The 19,116-nt window shown below is 51.7% G+C and overlaps 2 protein-coding genes and 1 long non-coding RNA gene across 3 annotated transcripts; 1 reads left to right on the forward strand and 2 right to left on the reverse strand.

The window, feature by feature from the left end:
• Positions 1-3,013: 3,013 nt before the first annotated feature.
• Positions 3,014-6,582, reverse strand: HMGN2 (high mobility group nucleosomal binding domain 2). Its single transcript, XM_064398649.1, has 6 exons — positions 6,277-6,582; positions 5,707-5,751; positions 5,228-5,257; positions 4,644-4,694; positions 4,229-4,324; positions 3,014-3,878 (listed from the first exon to the last, which is right to left on the reverse strand). Exons 1-6 carry the CDS (start codon positions 6,289-6,291, stop codon positions 3,843-3,845), a joined length of 273 nt encoding a protein of 90 aa, XP_064254719.1. The 5' UTR covers positions 6,292-6,582; the 3' UTR covers positions 3,014-3,842.
• Positions 6,583-6,896: 314 nt separating this feature from the next.
• Positions 6,897-14,181, forward strand: LOC135285893 (uncharacterized). The gene is made up of 2 exons (XR_010350521.1): positions 6,897-7,151; positions 7,633-14,181. It is a non-coding gene; the product is annotated as an uncharacterized LOC135285893 (long non-coding RNA).
• On the reverse strand, positions 8,064-17,841 carry DHDDS (dehydrodolichyl diphosphate synthase subunit). The gene is made up of 9 exons (XM_064398640.1): positions 17,767-17,841; positions 16,866-16,949; positions 15,957-16,073; positions 15,292-15,434; positions 14,600-14,716; positions 14,324-14,425; positions 13,560-13,674; positions 12,339-12,446; positions 8,064-9,533 (listed from the first exon to the last, which is right to left on the reverse strand). The coding sequence occupies exons 2-9, from the start codon at positions 16,926-16,928 to the stop codon at positions 9,297-9,299; spliced, it is 1,002 nt and encodes a 333-aa protein (XP_064254710.1). The 5' UTR covers positions 16,929-16,949; positions 17,767-17,841; the 3' UTR covers positions 8,064-9,296.
• Positions 17,842-19,116: the final 1,275 nt, after the last annotated feature.

Genomic DNA, 19,116 nt, shown 5'->3' on the forward strand with positions numbered 1-19,116 from the left:
CTTCTTGGTTCTCCCAGTGCTTTCTCCAGGCTGGTTTGCTGTACCCAAGGCAATGAAGTGTTTTTATTTGGAGGCTTCAATGCATTTTAAAAAGTCTCACATTTACGAAGTTTTCCCTGAAATTTTCTACTCCAGTTTCTTCTGCCACACCATAGATTTTCAGGCTCCCTTTGTAAGGAGATTGTTAAAATGCTATTTAAAAAAGAGACAAAACAGTTTTTAATAAAGGGTCTTTAAAAAGCCCAGTCTCTCACATCAGAAATCTTCTAAAGCCAACTTATTAAAGATCTTTATTAGCTTCAATCAACTCTACCACAGCTCCCCCTGTGCCATCTCCTCCCCATCCCTCACAAATGATGGGCTCACTCTGTAAATTGTGAGTTTAACTCAAGCTCCGTTTCATCTCCAGCAGCTGCAGGGGAAGGAGCCATTTCTCAGGAATTACAGTCAGCAATATTAGTCCCTGGGTATGGTATTACCATATCTGGGATGATTTAGGGACAATGAAATCCCTGTGCCACCAAGCTGCGTGATTCTTCTGACAAAAATGATCCTGCAACTGAATATCCTCTGGCTGCACTCACTGAATTCTGTGCATTTTCCTTCCTTGCTCCCTTTCAGCCCACCTGTGGCAGGGCTGGAAGAAACTCTTGCTTCTTCCAAACAGAACTGAGCTCTGGGAAGGCAAAAGGGAAACTGCTGCTGGGGGAAACGATCCTGAAACTCAAAACTGTTCATGTCAGGGCACTGTCCTGGGAGGAGCAGGGACCTGGGGAGTCCTCCTGGTCCAGTTCACCTGTTCTTGTGGTTTTTAGCCCAATCCACTTTCAGTTTAACATAAACCCAAGGCTGGGGGAAAGGCGGCTCTGTAGGATATTGGGAACTGCCTGGCAACTTGCTCACATTAACTTCTGCTCAGTTTAATTGCTGCTGCTTTGTGGGGGAGTCCAGAGACTTTGCTGTATAATTCATCAGTCATTTCACTGTTACTAAAACCCCAGCAAAATCCTGAAGTGTTGGGAAAACAGGGATCATCCCAGTATCCACTTCCAGCATCCCAAAGGCTCCAGCCCTGTGCAGAACTTGGCCATTCTTTGCAACTTCACCTATTAAGAGGCAAATAAATGACAACAGCAGTTTGGCCCTATTTCCCAAGTGACTTGTGCTGAAATCAATAAATGGAGAAACAAATTAGTGTCAGAGCCCTAATATTGCATGGATTTAACCCATACTGGTGCCAGCTTCAAGGCCTGCTATGGAGCACAGAACTCATTTGTTTGCTGTTGCCAGTGGTGACTTTCTGGACCCTGGAGGTGATGCTTCCCAAAGCTCCAGCAGGACAAAATCCCTGCTGCTGCAGAGCCCACACAAGACCAGCCTGTTAACTGCACCTGGCAGCACCAATGCCATTCCCAACAGATACAAAAGAGACAATTTCCCATGTAAAATGATTACAATTTAGCAGAAGAAAAAGTCTGTTCAGCTTCAGGCGCTCTGGCAGGCGGCAATGCAGATTTGTGGTGCCTCTAACCACGAACCAGGCACGGGCTGCAGCTCAGTGCTGCTCCCCAGCCCTCATTTACACAGCTAATTAGTTGGATTTACTGCTTCAGCATCCCTCAGTCTCTATTTGCTTAGGGAGAAATAGATGAGCCCTGCCTGTCGAGTCAAGCCCAAGAGGCCAAGAACTCCAGCAGTGCAGGGCACAGCCGGTGGAAGCACCTCAGATGGAGGCTGGAACCTCAGCACCCAAAATGTCCACGGCTTTCTGAGGGGTTTAGATGCTGCAAGGAACCAGCACAGGCTGCTGGGGGGTGGGAGGATGAAGTTAAGGAGTAACTCTGTCAACAAAGAGCAGCCCCGAGCTCCCCTTCATTAGCAGCAGTTTGTTTAATGACTGGGGGTGAAGAGGTCACCCATCACCAGAACATTCCAGCTGCCAGCCTGGCCACTGGCAACCCCCAGACCCAGCTCCTTTGGAAGTACTTGATCAGTTGTAGATGCCCAGCGAGGTAAGACTCTGCAAAAGCAAGGTAGGCTATTTCCAACTTTAAGATTCAATGATTATTTTCCTTTGTGCAGGGACATCCCCTTCCTGGCCGCTGCAGCGATGGCTCAGGAGGTTTGGTGGCTGTTTCTGGGTGGGGTTCAATGATTATTAAACAGGATTATTCATTATTTCTTTTCTGTTAGACATACCAGCTATGGGAACACGGGCTGGAGCAGTTCCTGGGGGTAAATCCCCACGTGCCTTCTGTGTGTGCAGCCGCTCCAGGACACTTCCAGCACTCCCAACATCAGAAATTTCTGGATGTGAAACTCTGCCCTGCTCGTTTGCACTGGATTCCCTCTGAAATCAGCACAGGTTGAAACAGGTCACTGAACTTAATCACAAACAGACACTGAAATCCCAGGGAAAGCCAAGCAGAGATGGAAAAAATATTCCATCTGACAGTCACTGAAGGAGACATTTCCACAGGGGGGTTTGGGTTTGGCTCTGCTCTGGACTCCAAGTAGCAATTATAAAAATGGTGCATTTCTACTCAAAAAATATCTCGTCTCCTGCTTAGTCACTACCCCAGCCAGGTCTGGATTCGATTAGCAGGAGCAACAGTATTCAAGTTTAAGTGCAGAAATGTAACACATCATCAGTTTTATGGAGCCAGTTCTGGTTTCACTCCCAAGAAAAGCTCACCAGAATTTTACTTTTCTCTGCAGCAAGATCACTGTATTCCTTCTCATTTTGTACAGTGCTACATTTTAGAAAATAAAGAAAATTATCTCAGTAGATTCACTTACACGTTCCATTTTCAGCCTCCAAGTAAGCCAAGGCTCTACAAACAGCCTGCAGTAATCTAGCTTTTAGGCAAGGAAACCTCACTTTTAGGTAAGGAGATCTTGCTTTTCAGGTATGAATTACAACAATTAATTATCTGAATGAAAACACAAACACAGACATGCACAAGCAAATGATCTTAAACCACATGAACTAAAGAGAAATGAGAGCATTAAGAACAGTCCAAGCCAAACCGTATCCAGCTTTATTAAAGGTACTTTTCATGAACAATCATGGTCATTGAGGCAGGACATGGGCTACAATCCGCAACACTTTACAACAACTGTCAAACTCCCCTCCCGTTGTGGACTACTGACATGGAGAAGTTGCTAAAAAACCCTAAGAATCTTCAGCTTGCACTGGCAGAGGGCAAAGTTTAGAGTGAGGGTGGCCAGGTGCACACGCGCGCGTTGTCTGACAACTCTGCACAAACCCACCCTGACTTTGAGAGCAGAACCACCTTGAGAGGCAGCTTTCTGTATCTGAGGGTCCACGAGAGACAAGAGGAAGTGCAGCTCCTTTTTGAGCCAGTGCATCCCAGACTGGCCACCAGAAACCCGGATCATTTGACAGGGATGTCCCCAGAATGTTCTGCTGTGGTTTGGAGTGACTGGGTGAGCAGGGGACGCCAAAGGACAACTGGTGGCACTGGGATTTGGAGCAGGCAACAGCATCTTGGGAGCTCTGATGTTCACCTGGACAAAACTGACAGGCAGCAAGGGGGAATCCCTTCTTCCTCCCTGCAGGAAGGGCCCTTCTTCCAAAAACTGGGGGACTGGCAAAAGCTTTTCTTATTAAAATTTAGGTTTTGAGAAATAGACTAAATGACATTTGTCCCCATTGCCCCCCACCCCCCCAGAACACAACAATGAAGCGGTCTGTGTGCTAACAACATAGCTTAAAAAAAAGTAAACCAAAATTCTGCATTGTTATAAAACTTGATAAAAAATAGTATTTCAAACTGTACAGTCACCAGAAGTACACAGTTATCAAAAATTCACACGTTTCACTTGGCTTCACCAGCACCTTCAGCTTTCTGTGCCTGAAAAGGAAAAGGGGAACAAGTCAACACATTAAAAAAATGGACACTCATTTTTCTATATAGCAAAACCCTGAGCAGAACAAATCCTCTCTGGGCTGCACAGCTCTGATGTCTAATAAAATTAAACTGAACATCTGTTGCACCCTAAAACACAACTTAGAAGTCTTTTTGAACTTCACAGAAGAACAGTAACTTCCATGTGGCAACATCCCCTGGCAAACAGACAATTTAACTCTTTACCAACACCCCCCTGGGTGCTGAGTGTTGCAAGCTGCTGCCACAAGCCAAGACCTGTCCCGGTCCAGGAGGGAAGGGAATCAATGCTGGTGCACCACAGGCTGCTGGGATACCTGGTCTGTTTTGGCATCTCCATTTTCTGCAGGGTTGTTTCCCTCCTTGCCAGCATCAGCTTTTCCTTTCTTCCCCTTGGGCACCTTCTCGCTCTTCTGTAAATGCAAGACAACATCTGCTGTGACTGCCAGCACCAGCCCCTGGGTGAGGGGTGCTGGCCCCAAAGGAACACAGACACCAAGGTTGGTTTGCTAAGGGACTGACAGCAAGTGTGAAGGCTTCACTTGGGTATTTTTTTATGCAAATTCTGTAAAATCTGCAAGTGGTCAGCGCAGCTTTAGGCAGCGATGCAGCTCAGTTTCCTCACACAGGGCTGTTAACCCCAGGCTTGGCAGCTGCTGTCACTGCCAGGCAGTGCCAGACCTCATCACCCACTCACTCCCTTCCCTCGCAGACAGCCCTGACCCAACTCACCTTTGGAGCTGCTTTTTTAGGTTTGGGCTCTGGCTTGGGAGGAGCGGGCTTCTGCAGGGAGAGCAAAGCTGTGTTAGACACGTGTGGGGTGGTCTGGGAGCACTCACAGCCCCCAGTGCCACCCCAGCCATGGCAGGGACACCCCCTGTGCCAGGCTGTCCCCAGCCCCTTCCAGCCTGGCCCTGGGCACTGCCAGGGATCCCCCCACCCTCACAGCTGGAATTCCTTCCCCACATCCCAGTCCTCTGGCAGGGGGAAGCCATTCCCCTTGTCCCGGCACTCCAGGCCCTTGTTCAAACCCTGCTCCAGAGTAACAAACTACTTTTTTTTTCTTTTCTTTTTTTATTTTTTTAAGCATTCAGGCCAAATAGCTTAGCATTAGGAAAGCAAATAAAAACATTTGCAACTGCAGCAGCTATTTGGTTTGTCCATGATTTTACCACTCCCACAGCAGCACGCAATGGGGCAGGTCCTCAAGGCAGGAACTCAAGTTTTCACCTCCAGGATGACACACACTTACACACCCAGGGGTCAGTGTGAAACACCAAGCGTGGTGACACCTCTGCCCAGCAGGGGATACTCACAGCAGATAACCTCGCTGATCTCCGCTGTGGCTGTTGGGAAAGGAGAACGGTTCTATTGAAATGACACCAAATATGAGCTCCCAAAAATCTCACCAACTCGCTCTCTTCCCAAAGCAGTAAACCCCCAGAAATTACGTTTATAGCTCTTTAGTTTTTACAGATTAAGGAGGTAGTTTCCCAGTTTCCCTTTTTCTGTGTTCTCAAGAAACAGAAGGCTATGCTGTTGAAACTACTAATAGCTAATGATAGTTGAGTAGATTTCTCTGTTGAAACTACTAATAGCTAATGATAGTTGAGTCGATTTTTCACGGTTAAAAGTAGATTTCTCATGGTTAAAAAACAGTTAAGACTTTGAAAAGCCAGAATCAATTGAGACCAACCCTCCCTCCGTACTCCCCAGTTATTCCGACGCCGTTAAATCCCACCTTCCAACGGAAACACTTGATGATCCAACTTTCCCAAAACACCCAACTTCTTACCTCATCCTTAACTTTGGCCTTATCGCCCTTGGTCTCTCCTTCAGCCTGGGGACAGGGACACAGGTTGTGAGTGCTGGACAGGACCCCCATTCCCCAGCCGCTGTTTCACCCGCGGTGTCCCGGGGGGAGCATCCCCGGCGCACCGGGGCGGGCCCGGGCCCCTCCCCGCGGGGCCGGGGCGGGGCGGGCCCGGGGCCGGTGCGGGGGCGCCGCTGCGGGCGGGCCCCTCCCGCCGCCGCCGCCGCCGTTTTGGCGGCAAAGCTCCGCCGCCGCTTCCCGCCCTTTCCCGCCGCTCCCCTCCCCCTTCCCCTCACGCCGACCTCCCGCCAAAACCAACCGGTTCGCACCGGCGGGCGGCCCCGGCCCCTCCCGCCGCCAGTACCGGGCCCCGCGGCGCGGCCTCGCTGCTCCGCGACCGCCCCGACCGCGCGGGGGGAGCGCCTGGTCCCGCCCCCGCTGCCACAGGCGGCTCCGTGAGGGGGGAGCGGCTCCGTGAGGGGGGAGCGGCTCCGTGAGGGGGGAGCCGACACCGTGAGCGGGGAGAGGCCGGCGGGCGGCAGCTGCACGTACCTTTCTCTTCGGCATGGCTCCGCGTGTGCGAGCGTGTGTGTGTGAGTGTGTGTGTGTGAGGGGGAGAGCGGAGCGCGCCGCGCGGCGTGAGGGGGCGGAGGGAGGGAGGCGGGGGAGCGGGAGCCGGGCGCGCTGCGGAGCGGAGCGGAGCGGTGCGGAGCGGAGCGGAGCGGAGCGCGGGGCTGCACCCGGCGGGCTGCGCTGCTCCCGACCCCACTAATTGGAATCGGGTGTTTATAAAGTTTTATATAGAGCCGGACGCGGCCCAACCGGTTCCAGCCGGATCCCCGCCGCCCCGCGCGCCCATTGGCCGCCGGGGGTCACGTGGGGTGGGGCCGGGGAGGGGATGGGGGGGCGCCATTCCCCCCCCCCCCCCCGCTCCGCGCGCGCGCGCGGGAAACCCGCGGAGGGGGGGGGGGAGGGGAGGGAAAAATGGGGGGGAAAAGGTGAAATTTGGGGGTGTGACAAACGGCTCGGGGGTAACGGGGTGAGGGGGACGCGGCCGCACCCCGCGGCGGGCCCGCGCGCAGGTGAGCGGAGCTGTTCGTTCAGCACCGCCGCCCCCCCGGCGCGGAGCGGCTCCCGCGGGAAGCACCGCGCGCCCTTTTTTCCGTAAAAACACCGCAAATGCGGGCAGCGAACCCCAACGAGGGGGGGGCAGTGCTGCACGGGGAGAGGAAAATGTTAAAAAGCAATAAAACGACGGTAAATGCGTTCCCACAGGTGACTCGGGAGCTGGGGACATCCTCACACCCGGCACAGCAAATCCAGCTGAACATCTCCAGCACTTCACTGAGCCCCGAACTTGTCACTTCTCAGCCCAGCCTCATTCAGAAACTCACCCCAAGGAGCAGCCTTCCCCCTTCCCTGCACGGGTAAATTCGGGTTTTTCACACCTATTCTTCCAGCCATGCTGATTTTTCCCATCTCCAAGGCATATAAATGGATGATGGAGGTTCTGCTCTCTGACAGGAGCCTGGGGCTCTATTCCACAGATTCACTGCAAAGATGCACTCCTCAAACTCTGGAGTTTGCCTGGGTAACTCATCTCCACCCTCTAACAAGGGGAGGCTCACGGGGGAAATAACTAAAATGGCATTTGCTGCAATAACTGATGCAGGTGAAATGCACAGTCAGGGAACAGGAACCTTTCCCCACTGCTCGAAGGGCTCTTCCTCCTCCCCTGCTCCAGCGATGCCTTTTATAAAATGGATTAAAACTTTCCATACAGTATTTTATAAAGCAGATCCTTCACTTACCCCACCTTCAACAGGACCAGTACTTTGTGGAAGCCACCACTGTGGCTTTTGTCACCTGTAGAGTCATAACACAATGGAATTTTTTGTTTTTCTTAAGGCAAAAATACATTTTTTGAGTAGAAGAGTCTCCCCATCAGCCTGGCAAAGCAGACTGGAGAGTTTCCATCTCATGGAGAGCACACTGTTTCCACAGTTTCCTGAAACATGGAGAGAATAAAATACAGCAAAAGAAGTTTAACATCAACAGCTCTCATCATCTCAGCACATTTTTAGCCAAATTCTCTTTGCTACTTACACAAGAGTGGCACCTGCACACAGCTTCACTCAGGCAGGCTTTGGGGCATCAGCAAAGTGCTCACACCACACTGTAAAAATAACCCTCAAATCACTGCCAGGCTAGCAGGAATCACATGAGGAGTCTGTCACAGATTAAATATTGTTATATTAAACCTGGATTCCAGCTTCATCACACCTCAAAATAAGCAGCTCTGCATACTTTTAAACATTCAGGTTATTTTTTTAAATAACTTTGGTATGAATATACTTTATTCCCAGTTTGACTACACAGTTCTTCACAATCACAGGCCAAGTGCTCAGTGTGCAGTACTGTTAAATCTGCATTTTGTGGTTTTCACCTGGAGGTAAGAAGAAACACTTCAAACCCAGCAACAGCTGGTACTGCCACACGTGTGTGTGTGTGTGTGTGCATCAGGAGCAAAAATCAAACATTTTCAGTTATTCTGATCGTGAGGACGGAAGCCAGGAGGAATGAGAGATGGAAACAACCCTGGAAATCAGCTTGTCCATCTCCCTGCCAGTGGAAAACTGAGAACAAGCAACACTCCACAGCTGCTCTGGCACTCCTTTAGCATCAGCCAAACTGCCCTTCTGAGCCATTCTGGCTGGGGTCAGAGATTGGTTTTGTATTCCTGTATTGGTTCTGTATTCCTGTATTGGTTCTGCATTCCTGAACTAAGCCCACCCTCATTCTCTGGAACTCCCTCAGAGGCTTTGGCACATGGCAGCCATCACCTCTGTTTAGCCAATTTCCTTCCTGAGAAAGTTCATTCCAAACCAATTCTTTTTTCCTGCCTGCTCAGAGCCTTTCCCAAGGTCAGTGTGGTCCAACACCAGCACCTGGGTTTTCCCCACATCCACTGCTCAGGAGAGATCTCAGAACCTGCTGAAGTCTGGAGCAGCTTTTTTTCCCTTACAGCAAGGCTGGGAACCCTTCCTTTAGCTCTCTGGAGACCAGGAGAGGGTACATCCCACCCAGCAGTCTTGGGGAAAAGACAAGTGAGCAGGCAGTGGGGAATGCCCCTGGCACAGGAACAATCCTCTCCCTGCAGAAAGCAGGGCTCTGGATGGGACAGCAGAGGACATCCCAACTGAAGATTCCCTGCTGCAAAGCCATGGGAAGAACCCAAGCCCAGGCTGATTGAATGGGACTGAACTGGTGTGGCTGGGCCAGTTCAGGAGCAACCAGAGAACTGCAGGAGGCTCATTGCAGTTAACTTCTTGTCACCTGGCCTGCCAAGGACCCAGCAGGGTGCAGGTATCTGTCACCAGGGCAGGGAGGTGACACAGGACAGCACCACCTTCCTCAGCAGCATCCCAGGCCAGGAGAGTTCTCAGCAGCCATCCCTGCTCGGGGCAGGGCCAGCAGGATGGAGCTCCTGGAGCAGCCCTGGCTGCCCTGCTGAGCCAGTCCCTGTGGGCAGCAGCTCTGCACGCCGTGTTCCCCAGAGCCCAGCACCTGTGTCACGCAGACACGGGACACAGTCTCTCCAAGAAGTCTGCTCTCTTGTGCTCCAGGGCCTGCAGGAAGCCCTGGATCCTCTCCTCCCTCAGGGCCGTGCATTTCTGCAGCAGCGTGCGCCGGCGCCGCGAGTCTCCGTGGGCCACACTCCCCTCCTGCTGCAGCTTCTTGGTCACGTAAGCCTGGTCCCTCTCCATCTGCTGCCGCCTCCTCTCCTCCAGGTAGGAGTCTCTGGCCTTCTGGAGTGAAAAGCAGCGAGTGTTAGCACGTTCCCAGGCCTCTGAGCTCACCTGGGGAACGGGGCACAAACAGCCCGGCCGTGGAGCTGCAGGTTCACTGCAGGGTCTGCCTCTTCCACCTTGAGACAGCCTGCTCAAGAAATACAGGGATATCCTCCTGGGCTTTCCCTCCAAGACACAGCTCTGCCCAGAGCATTAACTCCTAGTTAGAACAGATAAAAGGACAGATTTGGAAAAACCCTCAGATAGTGGAATCAGAGAGGAACAGCTACAGGAGAACTCCTGAACCCCAGACATGCACACTCTTATCCTCACCAGTGTTATCACAGCAGTTTTGATCCTATTCCCCTGGCTGCTGAAAGGTTTCAGGGGATTCCAAACCATGACTTACAGGGCAATTCTTTGAGATGATCCAGTATTGAGCTATTCAGCTTTAAAACAAAAGCAGGAATAAGCTCAGCATTCCCAAATTTCTGTGATCTAAGGGTGCACTGGCTTGAGACACAGCAGGAGAAAAGCAAAGGCAGGAGTCATCCTTGTCTACCCTTCAAGTATTTGAAATATTTTGTTGTAGAACATCACTTTTAGATTTCTCCTTATTGCACACGTCCTGGCCTGCAGCTCCCAACAGCAAAAAAAAAAAAAAAATCAGCAGGGAGGAATATTGAGGTTCTGCTTTTAAAAACTGTAAAACTGGTCACTGTGACATAAACTGACACACACACACTTGGGAAGTGCTGGTCTTTCAAACAAGCAAGAAGAATAATTACTCTAATGAGAGCCTGACTCACTCATCCCCACACTTTCCCTGAGCCCAAGGCAGCTAGAGCTCTGGAAATTAGCTTTTGTTGTGCTGGCACTGTGAGCAGCAGTGTCCCCAGCAAACCCACTGAAGGGATGCTCTCCAGGGCTGACCTGCACTGCAGGGATCATCAGCCTGCTGAGCAGAAGACTTCCACCCTCAAGGTGCAATGCTGTTTATTGCCCAGAGCAGACTCAGCTCGCCACTGCAGGGGCAGGCTGGCCCTGCACTCCTGCCCAAGATCCACCAGCTGCCAAAAGCAGGGTCCAGCTGCTGCTGGCACTCCATGGACAGCAACAACCAGCTGGGAAAGAAAATGGCAGCCACTAAAAGTGGTGCTGTTTGAGCTGGTGGAAGGAGAATATCTTTTGTCCACTACCTCCAAAACAAGGGGGGTTTCTGTACCTTGTCTCCCCTTCCATCCTGTGCCCATCCACACCCCAAAAGCAGCAGCACGCTCCCAAAGCAGACACAGCTGCTGTAAAACATCCTGGCCTCTCAGCAAGGCCTCTCCAGCCCCATCATCCTCACTGACAGCAACCCTTCCACCAAGAGAATTTGCTTCGCGACCTCTTTTGGATTTCAAGATCACCTATTTTAAATTTAAAAAGACCCAGCTCCTAAATCTCAGTTCCTCTGAGGGAGAAGAACTCCCTTTGCACAATTGTGAGGGTTCCCTGGAAAAAAGGGCAGCCTCAGACACTGCAAAGTGGCTCTTACAGGGAGAAAACTGACCAGAGAGCAAATGTGGACAATGAGAAACCTTGATAATAGCATGGCATGAACACATCCAGCCACCAACCAGAACTAGGAAAAGATGAGGATAGCTGGGAACAGAAGCTGCATTTGTTGCCTGTCAGAAACCAGCACCAGGAGCAAAGTCAGAACAGTGACCTTACTGTTCCAGACAGAGGCCAAGCTCATGGCAATGACAAACACTACTGCCTTTTTTGCTTCCCTCTTCATGCAGAAGGTGAACTGCCATTAGTTGAACTAATACAATGAATTGCTGGTAGGAAAAGGGCAGACTTGGGCCAGAAATAGGAACAAAAGAGGTTAAGGACATGGGAGAGTTTGGATGCTGCCAGACTGGCTGCACTTGATTAAATTCAGCCATAACCACAACTGGCCATAATCTCTTTGACAGCTCTCAGGGGTGAGCAAGGTCCCTGAAGGTAGAAAAGGGCAATGCAATGCCTATTTTTAAAAAGAGGACCCAAATAATTAAGGAACAGACACATTCAGCAGCGAGATGTGGTGGGGATGAAGAGCTGCCATGCTGAGGCCCTCCTGCTGTCACTGCTGCCTCTGTGTCACCAGCAGCTGGCCCCCACATTGCTCCATCAAGAGTTCCAGCTCCCACACTTGTTTTGCTTAAAAATAGCCAAACTCCTATGTCACTACTGCATTGGCCAGCTGTATCAGAACCAGGTCAGGGAGAGCTCCCAGCAACAGATCTAAAAGGAGAGGAACAATGTCAGTGAGCAGTAGGAACAATCCCTTCAGCAGGTACATCTGGACCCACCAGAAAGAGGCCACTTGTGCACAGACTCACAGCTCAGGCTGCCTCATTTCAGCTCCCAGAAAGGAAACTCCACACCCACTTGTTACAACCCTAAAAACAATAGTAGAGTTAAGGAAGAGCATGTGAGCACTCCCTGCTTGTTCCAGTGTGAGACAGATTCCACCCTGTGGCAGAGCAGCAGTCTCACTGGGTGTGTGAGCCCTGGGACAGATGCTCCAGCTGCTGGAATGAGCAATGAGTAACACAGACAGTGCTGACTTTGGGTATTTTGGGTCTTGCTGAAAGTAGAGGAGTCTGGCCACACACCAAGACCTTGTAACAAGCCACAGGGGTACAGGAGGAGCAGCACATGAGCTGCTACTGAAAGAAGATCTTAACCAACACGCACTGCTCCCACTTTGCAGCCTCTCACCTGATCTCCAGCTGTGTGCGGGTGACACATGGGCGTGGGCTTTCCACTTCCCCAAGGCTCCCTTACCTGTAAAGCACTGTAGTTCATCTGGAACTGAAGGATAGCTTCACACAAGTTCCAAAAGGAATATTCTGGCCACAAGACTGATTGAAACACCAGGCATGAATGGGATGTCTGCAGAAAGCAAGACCACCAATAATTTAATCACTGAGCAAGAGAAAGTCATTAAGATGCAACTCTGTTGGGCAAACCATCCCACTTTCCCCACCAAAGTTTTACCTAGGCTGTGTTATCAGATTCTACTTAAAGTGAGGTAAAAACCAGCTAGAAGAGTCTGAAATTGCACAATGCAGAGCCCTTCTAATTAATTTTCAATGCTGGGACACCAGTCATCCACTCCTGCAAAGGCATCAGCAGAATCCTTTCTAATGCTGTGTTGGTCTTCAGAGAGGTATTTTTAATAGCTTAAGCATCACAGACTTATAAAAACCTAAAATAGCAACACTGGAGTACCAAAGGCTAAGGGAATAACAGTTGAACTGAGGATCAGGACATGACATTTAAGCCATTCTTCAAATGACATCTCATGATATTCCTTCCTGCCCACTGGTGGCATTTAAATTGCTTAATGAAGCCAAGAGTTGTGGTGCACTGAAGATATCCTTGAGCTGGATGATGAAAGATTTCAAGTCAAAACCTATTTTTGCCACCAAGTTCCTCCCGGTTTGAGGTAAATATGTTCCTATGATGACTGCTAAAACAATCCAACACTTAACAGGACTCCTCTACCACCGAGAGGAGCAAGCAAAGTGACACCACCCAGGGTATGGGTGTGCCCAAAAATAGGGGGAGGAGAGGGGATGCCTTGGTAGGTAAGCACAGCTCAGGCCAGACAACTTCTGAGAACTTGCCAATTAAGTAATTTGGAATGGGAATAATTTGATGTGGTTGCCTAAAGGCGAGTGGGTTTTGGCTCCAAACTGTACATGTAAAATAACATGTGAGCTTCAGCTGAAGCAACTCCACTCACATGTTCTCTACAAACAAGAAATTATCTAAAGGTGAGGAGAGGAGCCAAGGGATGAGAATTCATGATTTTAGGCAAACACAGATCTGCCAGAAACAGATTGCTCAGAGGTGCCCCAGCACCCAGTCCATCCTGAAGTTACCTGACCCCAGCAGAAGCAGATTCAGAGCCCTCACATCTGCTTGTACCTGCAGTCAGTGGAACACCAGCACTCTCTGAGGCAAAGATGGACCATCCCAAGGAGAGAACACAGACTTTACCTGCCACAGCAAGAAGTCACTGAGGCGAACCTCTCCCGAGGTCCTTATGAGCAGGTCTGGGTCGGGGGAGTTGTTGGTGTACAGACATTTATCCAGCAGTGATTCAGACACGTCACTGAAAGAGACACAGTTTATCAGACACCCTTCCTACCTGATGCATGTGCCACAAACCACAGTTAAGGGGTTTTATGCAAACTCAGGGCTGCAAGTTAAAACTGGGTGGTGGAGCTGAACCACAGACAGTCATTGACTTGCTTCTTTTAGACACTGCTGTCTGCTCCACAGGCTATTCCAAATGCTATTCCAGCCCCCAGAGCATCCCACTCCTGCTCTTTGAAACATAACACAGTGGTGGAAGCAGACTGTGAGGGCTTCCATCTGGAGCAGAGCAGAGTGTAACTATTCCTTCTCCTTCAGGGTGGAGGAACAGTGCAGCATTCATGATTCATCTGTTGTTTGACCTCATAGCTAAGACTGTCAGCCAAGCAGCCAATTGTTGTGGCATAAAATCTGCCTTCACATTTAAACTAACTTAAGACACAGACCTAATTTCTCTTCTGTCTTGGTTGTGTATCTATCGCCACGGCAACTGAAATAATAAAAGCCAAACATTGCATAGTAACTTTAAGTCATTTGTTCCAGTCACAGTGGTTTAATGAGATCTATTTCAAAGCCACTTGGCTTCCCAGAGGTTCCTCATGCAGTGTGAGTGCTAAGACAGGCAGGATTCATCCAAAAGCCTCACACAGAAAGCCAAGAGTTACCTGGGCTCCAGCAGTCCTTGCTCCACGCCCCAGGCCATCTCCCTGACAGCATTGCTGATCTCATGTCTCGATGTGTAAGCAAAGCAGACGTTCAGAAAGCACCTGCACAGAAGAAAAGCTGTGAGAGGCTCATCCTGGGAAAGCCCAGCACATGACAGTGATGTGTGCTTGTAGGACCAGGAAGAAAAAAGAGCTGCAGCATGTCTGACAAGTCCCAGCCCTCAGGAAGAGGAGGAAGACGTGAGGCATCAGCTCTTCAAACTGAGTGTCACTCACTTGTTGTAGTTCCTGGTTGCCAGCACAGCCTGGGCAATCAGCTCCTGGATATCCACGGGCAGGAGGGGCAGATCCCCGAGGACACGGATGCACACCCCGTGCTTCTTCAGGTTCTCCCTGCACCCAGAAAACACATCAGTCTCTACTGCACCAGTGCCAACATCCACCCACAGCTCCAGCCAAGCTGGGAACTGGAGAAAGTTGGTTTGCAGGTGTGCCAAAGTGGCTGAGATTTGATCATCCCAAACCATTCCATAAAGGCACAGTGATCATTCCCCACACCAGTTCCTGAGCTGCAGACATAACCAAAGGACCAGGACATGATCACAGATTAGGCATCCCTACCTGTGGAGGCTTAGAATACAACCATAGGCTCTGGGCACCTCTAACTAACCAAAAATTAAGACAGAGCTTTTGATATTTCATGAAAAAAACATCTGGCCCTCTGTGTTTCTGACTGTGCTGTGTTTATCTGAAAGCTGTCCTCGTCCCCATGGTTTGGGTGGCACAGTTGTCCCAAATCTGAGTGTTTATGCACAGAGCTGCACACCCCACCCAGGCAGGCACAGCCCCTCCAGTGCCTGCCTGCCTGCAGGTGGGGAAGGCTCTCCTCATGAATCCATCCTCACAGCTTGTAACATCCCTGCAATTTGTGCTGTCCTGGCCCAGTTCCACCCGTGGGGGGCTCTTACTGCTCCTCCAGGAGGCGGCTGAACTTCTGCCTGGCCAGGTCCATGAGGCCATCCACCTCCTCCTTGGAGCGTTTGAAGTTCTCAATGCTGAAGGCATAAACTGTCACCTCCCGAATGCCCAGGTTCAAGCACCAGCGCAGGGTCTGCAAGAGGACAAAACGGAACAATCAGGCCAGCAAGACACAACTTGTCCATGTGAAACCTTCCTGTGGTCTCCCACCAGGCCAGGAGTGGGTCAAAAGAAATGACTATCAAAAATATGGAACCCCTGGATGTGAATTTCATTTAAAGAACAGGAGGAAAATATCACCACCTGAGGATGAGAATCCATCACAGGGGACTCATCCAGCCAGGAAAAGCACCACTGGTTTATAAATTATATCATACTGCACCTTTCAAAACATTTTCAGAGAAAGTCAACTGTTTCAGAGAAATAAAAGCCTTGGGATGTGTAAGGCAGATATTTTAATGGAGTGCAAAACAGAAGGAAAAACAGCTGAATAGAATGACTGAACACAGAGAGGGAGGAGCTGAAGCTGTGAATCCTGACGATGAACAGCAGCTCCAAGCACAGGAGGAGCGAAGAGAAGGCACACAGCACACCAGTCCAGCAGCAAACCCAGCTCAAACTCCCACCACACAAAGGCAGAACACATCCTTCCCACCTGTGCCAGCTTATCAAAGCCCTGGGAATGTCCCTGCTGCCTCTCCACGTGGCACTTCTGGGCGTAGCGGCGATTGCCATCCATGATGAAGGCAACGTGCTTGGGCATTGGACCTGCCTGGAAAGGGGGAAAAGCAGAGGAGAGCAGCAGTGGGCAGGGCTGTCCCCACAGCCCCGTGTGCTCCCAGGGCTGCACTGCTGCCTCCCTGCAGCTGGCATGGGCAGGGTGCTCCTTTCCTCCTTGCCAAGCCCAGTTTGGGATCTCCAAAGAAGCAGCTCTGTGCTGCCAAGTGCCTGAACTGGAGAGCAGCTCTGCCCTCCCTGCTTCCCTCAGGACAGAGCTGCAGTGCTCAGGAGCTCAGTGCTGCCACCAGGGAGGGGGTTAATGATGCATTTTTAATTTCAGAGCTCAAGGGCCTTTTCACAGACACAGTTACCTTCAGAGAGCACAAGGAAAGGCCATAAGACAAACAAATTCCCCCACAAAGAGGAGTGTTCCTTTTCCAGCGTTCCTTTCCTGACCTCACTAGGGCAGCACCACCAGTCTCAAGCCTGAGCAAGGAGAGAATTTTCCTGGGACTGGTGAGATTTTGTTCCAATACTCAGTTTCCTTCCTTCAACTCCCAGCGTGAGGATCTCTCTCCTGTCCCTCCCTCCCGTGCCCTGCCTGCCTCAGCCAGGGCACAGATCCTTTTTGGCAAGCACTGCCTGCAGCCTTGCCCATTTGCAAGGCTAAGCCTCAGCACTCTCCCACCCCGGGATGAGTTTAGGGATGCCCATCCAGTGCCAGCACTGAAGGCAGCTGTGCCAACAACGCTCCCTTTCCAGAGCACTGCAGCCACAGAGACAGCTCCACCCCAAAGGACCTGCCAGCTCCTCACCACAAAACCCACCCAAACCCACCCCTTACCTTAATGATGTTGGCACAGAACCTCTCTATGATGGTCAGCTCGCCCTCTCTGATCCACGACATTTTTTATTGAGAGCTCCTTTCCTTTATCAAAGGGAAGATGAAAATAAAGGGGTTGAAGATGATTGTTTGAGCCCAAAGCAAACGTACCACCTGGGAAAAATCAGCTCTGACTTGCTGCTCTGGAGCCCTTCACACTGTCTGTGCGAGTCCTTTGATAAGCAGCCCGTGGGGAAGCCCAGAAACACGCTCTGGAATTTTCCAGCTGTGTCATCAGTGGAGTCTGCACCGGCTGGTGCAAGGAAAACCATCCCCGAGCCCTGCAGCCTGCAGGACTGGTTCCTGCAGAGCCAGCCCAGCACAAACAGCCCAGACCCGACCGCCTGGACCTCCTCCCTCCATCCAGGGGCAGCAGCAGATCGAGTTACACTCATTCTCCGTGCGGGATTCCTCCTCCCTCAGGAAGGGATCCCTACCCACAGCCTCAAACACCAGGGCGAGGAGCTGCCGCACCTCGGGCTGCTCCCGAAGCTCCTCGCAGGGCCAGGCTGAGCACAGCTAACGGCGGCCGACCCTGCCGGCGCGGTGTGCCCCAGCGCCGCCGGGGAACGCCCTTCACCGGGGGCTGCCCGGGCCCGCCGCCCCGTCCCGCCGCCGGCAGCGAGCGGAGCCGGCCGAGAGCGGGGCGCTCAGGCAGAGCCGGCGGGTGCCGCCGGGGCGGGAAGCGGCCCTCGGGCCTCCGCCGGCTCCGTGAGGGGAGGGACGCGGCGGAAGGGGACACAGCCCGCCCGCACCGCCCCCGCCGTGCCCGGCAAGCCCCGGTAAACCCCGTTAATCCCCGGTAAACCCCGTTAATGCCCGGTAAGGTCCAGCAATCCCCGGTCCCTGCCGGTGCCGGTACCTGCCCCGGCGGCGCCGCCTCAGCCCCCGCCGGACGGTGACGTGCCCTTCCGCTCGCGTCACACGGCGGCGCGCGGGGCCGCGCCTGCGCGGGGAGGGGGCGCCCTGAGGGGAGGGGAAGATGGCGGGTGTGGGGGGATGATGATGGTGAGGGACAGGACACGGGAATGGCTTCAGAGGGACAGACTGGCAGGAAGTTCTGCCTTTGTGAGCGTGGGGAGGCACAGGGTGCCCAGAGAAGCTGTGGCTGCGCCATGATCCTTGGAAGTGTCGCAGGGCGGGCTGGACGTGGGAGCTTGGAGCAGCCTGGGATAGGGGAGGTGTCCCTGCCATGGGTGGGATTGTTAATGTCCCCTCCACCCAAAGCGGTCCGTGTTTCCGTGACAGGTTTGGGGGGCTGCAGGGGAGGTGGTTCCCAGCACAGCCCCCTGCCCTGGGACCCCCATTTGGGGTCAGGGCTCCTCAACCCCAGGGGAGAAAAACAAAAGTAACCACACACAGAACATCACCAGCAGCCATTGCCCATGGTCTTTATTATTTTTTTTTCCAGAAAAGAAAAAAAAAACAACCACCCACATTTTACATAGTTGGTACAAAAACAAAAATACAATGAGCAGAAGGGGGGAAACCTGCAGCAGCAGGAGCTGAGGATGTCTGCGGCAGGAAATGTCTTTGGGAAGTGTGAGTAACTGCTCAGGGGTCACCCTGAGCCCCCCACACACACAGCACCCCGCATCCCCTCCCTCCCACCCCACAAAATTCGCGGGTTCCACACCAACGCTTTGGTTGCTAGCAGTAAACATGGATTACATTCTTCCGTCTCCTCGTGGACATTTTTGGGACTCAAGGCTCTCGCCCCAGGGCAGACACCCCCCTGTGAGGGACATCTTTGTTTCATTTCTCGTACATTCAGACACTCCCGTGTCACAGACCCTGAGCGTGCCCCATGCTCCCTGTCCCCTCATGCATAGTGCCCCTGGGCAGGGTGGGCCGTGATGCAGCAATTCAGTTAATTATTGTCAGCAGAAGGGAAGAGCCACAACGGCCAGCACAAGGAGATGCCAATCAATCCCATCTCCTCCAGCGTGGCTTCCCAGCACAGATAAAAATCCCTGTTTTCTTAGATCCCAGCACCCCGGGGGAAACCTGAGTGATTCCCTATTTGCTTTGCCCAGGGCAGGGATGGTTACAGAGCTCCCACCTGGCAGCTCCTTGTGGGAGAGCAGATCCATCTCCCTGCTCCATAACCTATTAGATGCTTTGGATATTTTAATTTTTTTTCCCTTTTTTTTTTCTTTTTTTTCTTTTTTCCTCTTATTTTTTGTAAACAATAATCAAGGAGAATACTGAG

The sequence above is a fragment of the Passer domesticus genome, chromosome 24, assembly GCF_036417665.1.
Source record: "Passer domesticus isolate bPasDom1 chromosome 24, bPasDom1.hap1, whole genome shotgun sequence".
Taxonomy (NCBI): domain Eukaryota; kingdom Metazoa; phylum Chordata; class Aves; order Passeriformes; family Passeridae; genus Passer; species Passer domesticus.

Coding starts and splice junctions, on each gene's coding strand:
- DHDDS (XM_064398640.1), bottom strand. CDS start 16,928: ATGTCGTGGATCAGAGAGGGCGAGCTGACCATCATAGAGAGGTTCTGT. Junction 16,074..16,865: donor TCTGTGCCAACATCATTAAG/GTAAGGGGTGGG, acceptor CCCCCTTTCCAG/GCAGGTCCAATGCCCAAGCA. Junction 15,435..15,956: donor GCTTTGATAAGCTGGCACAG/GTGGGAAGGATG, acceptor GTCCTCTTGCAG/ACCCTGCGCTGGTGCTTGAA.
- HMGN2 (XM_064398649.1), bottom strand. Junction 4,695..5,227: donor GATCAGCGAGGTTATCTGCT/GTGAGTATCCCC, acceptor CTCTCCCTGCAG/AAGCCCGCTCCTCCCAAGCC. Junction 4,325..4,643: donor CTAAAAAAGCAGCTCCAAAG/GTGAGTTGGGTC, acceptor TTGCATTTACAG/AAGAGCGAGAAGGTGCCCAA.